We start from the raw sequence: 8,934 nt of genomic DNA, 5'->3' as shown, positions 1-8,934 counted from the left end.
CGTGGTAGCAATTAGCGTCAGTAGATTCGTGGAGCAGATAAGTATGATTACCAACTAGTGATACCCGTTTCTTGCTGTTCTAGCGCATTGGATATTATTTATGCAGTTGGCGAGTGGCACTATGTAGATGGTATCTCTAGGTGTCACTTGTGGTGTCAGGTGGTGTCACTTTACTTCATGCATCAACTAGCCAGCCGGTGAAAAAGCCCTATTGGCATGCAGATGCACCGTTTCCCATCCTATACTTGCTTTTTTTTTTCTACGTAGTCGCATCCTAAAAACACTTAGCGACACTTGTCACACGAAGCTGAAAGATGGGCCAGGGAGACTGCTGCAAACTAAAAACAAAAAATGTACAGCATGCAAGAAAAGGATGAGCCATCTGTTGCGATATTCGTGGTTCTCGCCCGGAAATCTTTTACTGACCTTTCGTGCGACACTTTGATGCCAAGACACCTGTCTCTCAAAGAATCGATATCGCATGCAGCGACTCGGCACTTTCGGGTCATTTCTTGAGGTAGGGCTAATATCATTATCTTTGGAAGAAAACATCCGTGATAATCAGTGCCATTGACAACACAGAGCAACGAACGCGGAACCGAGGCGAGGAGCGTTTGCCTGATAAGTGCCTCCCCTATCATCAATGCGTGTCAGAATATCATCTTTCCAGTGGGAGCCGCGTGGATGTCCCGTTTTTCCGGTCATCCGCGGTGCTGCGCACGTCGGCGCGCTCCGGTAAACGCTCCGGTAAAGGCTCCGGTAAACGCTCCGGTAAACGCTCCGGAAGAGTCACTCATCTGACAGGCATTGATAACGGAGGAAAAGCTGGCTTGAGAGCACTCTTATCCCCAGAAACTGTACAGCGAGATTTTGTGAGGTAAAGAAGCGGAATGTTTTATTTTTTCAAGCTTGATGTCGAGTACAACACTCTTTATTAGTAATGTTGGAATATAAAACATGACATCATATGCCTACATATATACTAGCTTCTGTTTTCGCCCAAAGTTACTCGCAGCTCTGGGTAAGAAATGAAGCCGTCATCGTTCGTATCGAGCCTCAGGGCTCCGTCGACGAGAGCTAGAGGGGAAAAAAAGGGGGTGGAGGGAGGGGGGTTAAGGGAAGAAGAATGACGTTTGTTAGTAAGAATTTCAGTGACATCCTAAACATGGAACATGTCTTACAATGCACGCTCTTATGGAAGATTCCGTAAATTTCCCAACCAGTGCCAACGGTAAGACTAGAGGTGTTTGGTGTTCTTTGCTTTACTGTATTGCGCAGAGGCAGAAATTACGAACACAGAAGCAAGAATGAAGTAAAGAAGGTGACAGACAACCCGCCTTGTTCATATATTTTCGTCATGACATTTAGTTTCTGCAACAGCATTTGGAACCATATTACACACACCATGTTAATACGGTCAATTGTAACAGTAAACTGAAAGGCAGTGATAACCTTAGGTAATTTGGCTGCGATATGAACACTTTGAAAAAGATGAAGATTTTTCGCTTCGTGGACTGTAAAGGATTACGTACTGTAAAGGATTACAGAAAGCTCTGGATTCAGTATGCGAATGGTGTGCACGAAACGCCTTAGTGCTACACTGTGACAAAAAGCGCTAGCAGTTTTCTTCATTAGAAGGAAGAAACCAACATTGTATAACTACAATGTAGGTGACATTTTTGCACGCCTCGTTGATGTTGCCCGCGACATGGGTGGACACCTAGACTCACAGGTGATTATTAAAGCCCTAGTGAACAACGGTACATGCTCGAGTTCTCGCACGTTAGGCAACCTTACACGTGCTTACAAGAAATTTCAGGTCCAAAGACTGCCTCTTGCTATACTGCACAAATCGTTTGTTTTATCAAGACAGAATTTCCGCAGCGTGTCCTGGAACTGTTTGACTATTACAGTGTGTCACGATCGAGCGTATAGTACAAAAGCTCTTCATTCGAGTTCTCTAAGATCGGTACTTAGGTAGGAGATGCTACTTTGACTACAGCCAACTGTTCTCTTCCCTAAAGCTTGTTTCACTCTCCACACGACGTGAGTTACGGGACGCTGTTTTCTTGCAGAAATGTTTGCAGTTTTCCCACGTTGATAGCAGCGTTTTATTTGAATGCTCCGAGATCGAATATCCGAAGCTGTCGGCCAATCAATACAGCTGACGCATAGTGTATATGCCTAGTGATGCACATTCAGCACATGTTTATTTTGTTTCGTTTGTTTGTTTCAGCACATGTTCGTTTTGTTTATTTTATTTTGGTATGTTGTTGCCTGCATGCTTCTATACCTTTTTCTATTGGACCCATTTCTAGCCGTCGGCTATGGGTCGGAGCAGTGTTTGCGTATATTTGTGTAGCGACAAAGAGCAATAAATAAAAAAAAAACAACCTAAAGTTAGGTGAGTGGATGAGATTGAGAAGTTAACGGGGATAAGGCATTAGTCGCCCCGGCTCGCAGAGGACAAGATAAAGTGGAGAGATATGAGACAGGCATTTGTCCTGCAGTGAGCGTAGTCAAGCTAATGAAAATGATGAGCTTGGTCACTTCTCTCTGACCAGAGGCCAGGGCTGATTAAACCATCTGTTGACCGACGTATATGGGAGGGCCATCAGCTTTGAACATCCTGTGCTCAGCGAAGCCAAGAAGGTGCAGCAGGATCAGACAGCATGCGCAGAGCCTCACTGACTCAAGCACTGTCAAGTGCGGAATGATTCTCGATCGATAGTTTGCTTCGTGATTATTTTTCTTGTACGGCACACAAACATGCAGTCCGTAAAGAAAAGATGACCGTGCATTTTCGTAGATCAGTATTCTGTTACGTGCATGAAAGCTTTCCAGACGCTACAGGGGTATTAAGTTAATTTGTTATTTATACTTCACGCGTATTCTTCAGCTTCCCTTGAGCAGCATTTGCAGTTTTTTTCTAGACGTTGTAAAACTAAACAACTGACATCAGTCGCGCCAATATGTTTATGTGAAAAGCCGAATATTTTTTATTAGTCGTTCCATTAGCCATTCTTACTGGCAGTACACTTCAACACAAAGGACAAAACTGCCGAGGTTATTATACCAAGGGTGCAGGTACCAGCTATCTAATTTCGCGAAGAGCTCCTTGGCGTCTGTTAGTGCAGATGGCATCTGTCAAGGTACTCACTGATAAGGTTCTCCATGCTTTGCTCTTCCACGTTAGGCGCGAAGCCGTGTTCAATCGTGTGCCGCATGGCAGCCATCATCTCGATTCCATCTAGCATTTTGTTGTCGTCAAAGTCGTGTATCCTGGAAAGAATGGCGATCATGCACGGTGACAAAGTGGCACTGCTAGAACATGTTGTGAACTTGACGCTCTACTCCGCTTCTCTTGGCCCCTTATAGCAAAAGCATCATCTTTAGCGACGCGCATCCAAAATGGCACCCGTTCCTCTGTAGGTGCTGGAGAGGAGGACTGAGGGTATAAAAGAATAGCATGTAAGGCACTCTCTGCGTTAAAAAGCTGCTGGATTCATTGTCCGGCCTGAAGTACCTTGGGTAAGAGCCGATGCAGCCTCCAGACCGGTGGAAACACTGGTATTTAGAAGTCGAGGAAGGTAGAGGTGGAGGAATCAGGCTTGAGAGTAGGGACGCCAGATCATGTTCCCTTTTAGGTTTTACTACAGCCTGCTATACTTCGGTGGCCCAGGCGGAAGCACTTGTTTATTTATTTATTTATTTTTTGAAAACATCCACATAACGAATGCTAGGCTTTTTTGCGTCAAAAGGTCCGAGACCCCGGCGAACGTTCTATGATGACGAGAGTGCGCTTAGAGACAAGGACTGCGTATTTGTCAAAGAGCGGGTGCTTGCCCTCTTCGGAGGCCTGAAAAGTAGCTCAACTGTTTAAATATTAATTAAAAAATTTCATGCTCTCCACAGAGAGAGAGAGAGAGAGAAACCCTTTATTGAAAAACACAGAATTTAGCCGGCGCTTAAAAATCACTGCCATGCTACTCTCCATGGGGAAGGGAACTCGGTAGAATAAGTCGGAAGGAGAGCAGTGCAGGAAAGGTAAAATTTCTATAACCACTTGCAGCATCCCAATTTCCCTTCCCTGCAACCCATATCCTTCAGCTAGGTCCCAGGTGAGATTATAGGCCCTATCCCCCGGCAGTGGTGTGGCTAAGTAGCATTTTACTCTTACGGCGTGAGCCCTTATAGGGAACCCAACTGGAGCCGTGGCGTGGATGAAGCCCGTCTGAGGTCACCGATCGAAGCGGCCAGGAGAGAAAGATGGTTTAGGAAATGAAGAGGCGGGGATGAAAGGAGCTCAGTCAAGATATCCTCTCCAGGCGGCCGGAGAAACAAAATAATAAGGGGAAAACCGCCGCGCGCGCATGTCGAAAATTCAGCCCTTTTATTACCCTCTTATTAGCGCCATCAAGAAAAATATTGTCACGACCAGAGGAGCCGTGAAGGTAGACGTCGGGAAGAACCCAAGACCGGGAGCCTTCTTTTAATTATGGAGCCAGCTTCCACGACACACAACATAACAGCGCGCCACGAGAGCCCACCGCCGCTTCGTCGTCGTCTTCGACTCAGCGCGGAGGCCGCGCGGCGCGTTAGGCGCGTGGCAATATAAAGACTAAAGACTATATAAAGGAAAAAGATAGGTAGCCCAGACCAGAATAACTTTTCCAAGCATAAAGCCAATACAAAATAAACTAAAAGACAAAAACCCAGCCTCTGGCTCAAGCCGATTGTTTAACTGGGCCGTTGCCTAGTTTAGCGATTCTTTTGTTTCATTCTCCACCTTTGGGTGCGCTAAACACTATTTGTTCGTTCAATTGCACATTCATTTCTTGTTGCAGTTGACTTTAAGCCTGCTATACGTGAGTGGTGCGGGCGAGGCACTGTTTTTGTTATTTATTTTGAATTGCCTCACGATAAATTTCGTCAAGACGAGTGTGCATAGTTGTTTTCGCCAAGTATCGCGCCATCTGCTGTCGGATGTCTGCTCGCGTATTTCAGTTACAGCTGGCAAGCTTTGAACTGTCGGGCCCTAGAATTAAACGAGAATTTACTCGTATACGTACCCATTATACCTAACTATATGCAACTATATTTCCACCTACGTCAGCCTGCGCATTTTTCGAGCTCCTCAAACCGAGCGACGCGCACGAACCAATGGTTGGCAGACTGCCAGTTTTGCTTGGGCAGACATCGTCTTAACGGCTGACTCGATGTCCATCGCAGTCTGTTGTTTTAAAAATCACTATTCACACTTTACTGCCAAGTCTACAGCCTAGCACCTAGGCAGGGGTATTTACTGTTACAGTTGCTGTTGTTGTGACAGTTTGTGCCTGCACAACAGCAACTTTAATGCTTGGGAAATGGGTCTTTGACCCCACCTTGAGTACCAGAAAATACCTTGTGCTATAACGCTCTTTGGCCTTAGATATCGTTGCGCCATAAAAATCCATCATCATCATCAGTTTGCGCCTGCTGCCAGACACAGCCACTCAGGTGTTCTGAGGATTCGGCATTACCGAATTTGCATTTTGTGTATGCGAAATAAAACATTGATTATTTTTTGCTATTATCATTATTATTTACTCGCAATCAACCAAACGGTAAAGTGGGCAATGGAAACTGGTCAAGTGTACTGTGACTTCAAAATCCGAAATTCAGAACAAGTTCCACCAATGCAGCGGGTAACTTAAGTTGTAACTGGCGACATAGTTTGGTACAGAGCTTTCTAATATGGTTGGACGATGGCACAACTGAGGGGTGCCCTCAATGAGCACCTTACGCGAAACAGATTCTTGCTGTTCTCTGACGTAAATTAACAAGATCAAAATTACCCCCCGGAAGTTTCCAATTACGGCAATACTATCCTGTGGGCGATGGCATTTAGCCCTGAAAAACAGTAGCCTAAGTTCAAGAGGGAGTTCTTTGATCATATCAGTTGGAAAATTTTACTTCAAAATTTGACTAGTCCAAATGACCACTTTGCGGAGTTTTACATATGACAGCGCCATCTGGAAGCGGCGAATAAAAGCTGTCTCCGTTTGTCGTCATTGTCTTAAGAGCGGAGATAAGGCATTTTTATTTGCTTTAGCTTTTAATTTTCTTTTAGAACTGTAACGTCTATGGACTTTTGTTGCTGCATTTTTTTTTTCAAGCACGTTTGCGAACGATGGCGGAGGTTATGACTTGAACAGAGTTTACAGTTGACGGGTGTCATGCCAGTCAGCCAACTTGGGAATTTTGGCCCAATCAGCACAGCCGGATTTCGGTACATGGACCGCAAGAGGTAAGTTTTCGTAACAGGTATAATCATTGAACTGTGGGTATAGGAAGGTGTGCATTTTAGTTTAACAAAGCTTTATCTCGCCTGCTGCCCAAGCAAGCATCACTGCTCGCATGTGATCAATCGGGGCTGCAGAAACGTTATCAAGAGGTCATTGCACCCACTGCTATCTGTTATCTTGAGCTCACCGCAGGTGTCAAGAGCGCGTCCGACCTGTGCGTGTGTAAGAAGCAGGCTTACCGGAAGAAATAGAAGGTGATTTCTTCCGCCGTCATTTCCCCGGCTTTCTGCATGTCCACAAGAGCGGCCAGGTCTTCCTTAATGTGTCTGCATCACAGAATAACAAAAGTGCGAAAGACTGTTCGGGCATCATCTGTGTATACCTGTAACAAAGCACTCAAACCATTCACCTATTTTCAGGCTGCGAATATTAAGAGATTTTTTTTTTCTTTTACGAGCGTTCTTATCTGACTATGTGGTGCGGTGCATACTCTTGCTGACTCAATTTGCATGCAGATTGTGTAATATACAAAAATTGGCACAGTTCTCATTTTGTGGCCGTAAGAAGCAAAACAATCGTTTGTGCCCTGCTTGGTTATTAAGTTCTTTCTCAAAAATATCTAGATATCAGAAAAACTGGTGTCTATATTTTGCACATTAAATTGCACCGATGAGAAAAGGTACGCACAAATTCTGTCGAGCATGCTTAACTAAGATTGTTAAGTAGCGTTAAGTAACGTCAATTACCGCCGAGCGAAACTAACATCGGGGGCGCTAGCTCTGCTCAAGTCAAGTCTTACTGAGTATGACGCACCATAGTGTATAATTAAATATGAGATAATAACTATGCTCATTTAGGCGCTCAAGCACGCACAGTTCGCATTAAAAAAAATATACCAGGGCCCGTTGCGCAGATATACAGTTTCGAAAATGTATATTAAAGATGTGAAAATTTTTCAAATTTCCGCATATTTTTTGCAAAAAATGGAGGACCTAAATTGCAATTTGTCTTCAAGAGTTCTGAGGTTACAACTTTCTTTTAAATGCAAGAAATATTCACTATATTGGTGCAGCACGTGCCTATAATGTTCGCATTTCTGTGTTTTTCGCGTATTTGGCACAGAAACCGGAGTCTGAGTTAAACTTAAAACATCATATTTACATTTAAAAAAAAATGGCAGTAAGGCTCGAATATTCTGCAGTACTCTCAGGTCGTTAACGCCATTTCTTTCACCTCTCGCCATATGGCTACCTCATGTTGAGGGAGCTCAAGTACAAGGCAGTCTGTTACTTTAAGTATGCGAAAAAAACATCCCAGACCATCACGGCAACGCCGTTTCCCAGTGAGCACGTTCCTCTTAAAGCTGTGGCTATGTAAAAAAAAAAAATGAATGCTAGACGTCTCCTGGAACGGTGCATGTACCCTACCATGCATGGCCAGAAGGCATGCCTAATTTTAAGTGTGTCTATATGCTAAACGCTAAATGGTTTACCAACTTAACATTCAACCACACTTCCGTCGTCGCGAAGATCGGGAATACTCCAGTGTTCCAAATTATACTCACTCCAAGTCACGTACTACGTCGGTGGCATCCCATCTTTCTCGAAACTGGAACGCTTTGGACGGGGTGCGAGAATTCTCGTCGTGTGAATGATCATGGCCGTGGGCTGGCGCGCTGAAAAGAAGCACGGCTAGGCAAGGAAGCGCACACAAGAACGTGGGGAAGCACTTCGCCGCTCGAGAAGAAGCCATGGCCAGACACACGACTCGCGCACACAGTCCCTGCACACGTACACTGAAAAGTGTACACGTGTAACATGCGGCTTGGCTTCGACGAGCGCAGACCCGCAGCTTTCCTCTTTGTTTTGTTTTCAGTGTACGAAACGTTTCTTTTTTTTTTTGATTACTTGATGTTGGATGGAGCAATTTCCGTGCGCCACACCGCTCTGTGACACGGTGGTCTAGTGAGCAGCTGTATTTCCAGTGTTTCGTACTTTCGCGTTTAAAAGTAGGAGGGCCGCGGCGGCCGCGTTTCAATGACGGCGAAATGAAAGAAAAATAGGCGTGTGCTGTGCGATATCAATGCATATCCTAAGTAGGCGATATTCATCTGCTCACCTTCACTACGACTCCTCTTTCCCCCTTAATTTTTTCACTCCCTTCTTCATTCCATCTCTCATGACGCAATTGAGGAGTCCAGCGGCAGTTTTCTTTCCACAAAAAGCAACTTTTACATCGCTTTTAATTTTATCGTGACTAATTTAAACACAGGTACGCATAAATCCGCAGTATGCGGCTTCGCATGAAACGAAGCACTGAGCGGATTCTGAAAAGTCGAGGCAACGGTCGTAAAAGTCGTAGCCTCCTGTAGCTAAGAAATACTTATTCAAAACGTTGGCGACGGCTGTGAAGATGAAATGCATTGGAGGTGAGCAATAAGTTTGCTTTGGTTGCATACCCGTAAGCCCTATAGTAGTAGAATAAAAACAAGTTACGCTGAAATGAAAGTTCGGAATGTCCTCTTTCCTAAGAGGAAGGACTTTCATGAAAAGCCTTCATCCGACGCGTTATGATGCCACGCTAAAACACTTAACGAGCTGCACAGAACTGGAAGTGAGCACGTGTAGTGAGGATCGGGGTGGTT

The 8,934-nt window shown here is 44.8% G+C and overlaps 1 protein-coding gene across 1 annotated transcript; it reads right to left on the bottom strand.

The window, feature by feature from the left end:
- Positions 1 to 858: 858 nt before the first annotated feature.
- Positions 859 to 8,112, bottom strand: LOC149358619 (longistatin-like). Its single transcript, XM_089568882.1, has 4 exons — positions 7,855 to 8,112; positions 6,530 to 6,616; positions 3,161 to 3,282; positions 859 to 1,077 (listed from the first exon to the last, which is right to left on the bottom strand). The coding sequence occupies exons 1-4, from the start codon at positions 8,040 to 8,042 to the stop codon at positions 983 to 985; spliced, it is 492 nt and encodes a 163-aa protein (XP_089425008.1). The 5' UTR covers positions 8,043 to 8,112; the 3' UTR covers positions 859 to 982.
- Positions 8,113 to 8,934: the final 822 nt, after the last annotated feature.

This window comes from Amblyomma mixtum, chromosome 2 (assembly GCF_055824585.1).
Source record: "Amblyomma mixtum isolate Tamu chromosome 2, ASM5582458v1, whole genome shotgun sequence".
NCBI lineage: Eukaryota > Metazoa > Arthropoda > Arachnida > Ixodida > Ixodidae > Amblyomma > Amblyomma mixtum.
The sequence above is the reverse complement of the archived record's forward strand: the minus strand, read 5'-3'. Positions and strand labels throughout refer to the sequence as shown.

Excerpts from the sequence above, each read along its gene's own strand:
- LOC149358619 (XM_089568882.1), bottom strand. The coding sequence starts at position 8,042 with ATGGCTTCTTCTCGAGCGGCGAAGTGCTTCCCCACGTTCTTGTGTGCG. Across the intron at positions 6,617-7,854 it reads GACGTAGTACGTGACTTGGA|ACACATTAAGGAAGACCTGG; the intron begins GTGAGTATAATT and ends TCTGTGATGCAG. Across the intron at positions 3,283-6,529 it reads ATCACCTTCTATTTCTTCCG|GATACACGACTTTGACGACA; the intron begins GTAAGCCTGCTT and ends CATTCTTTCCAG.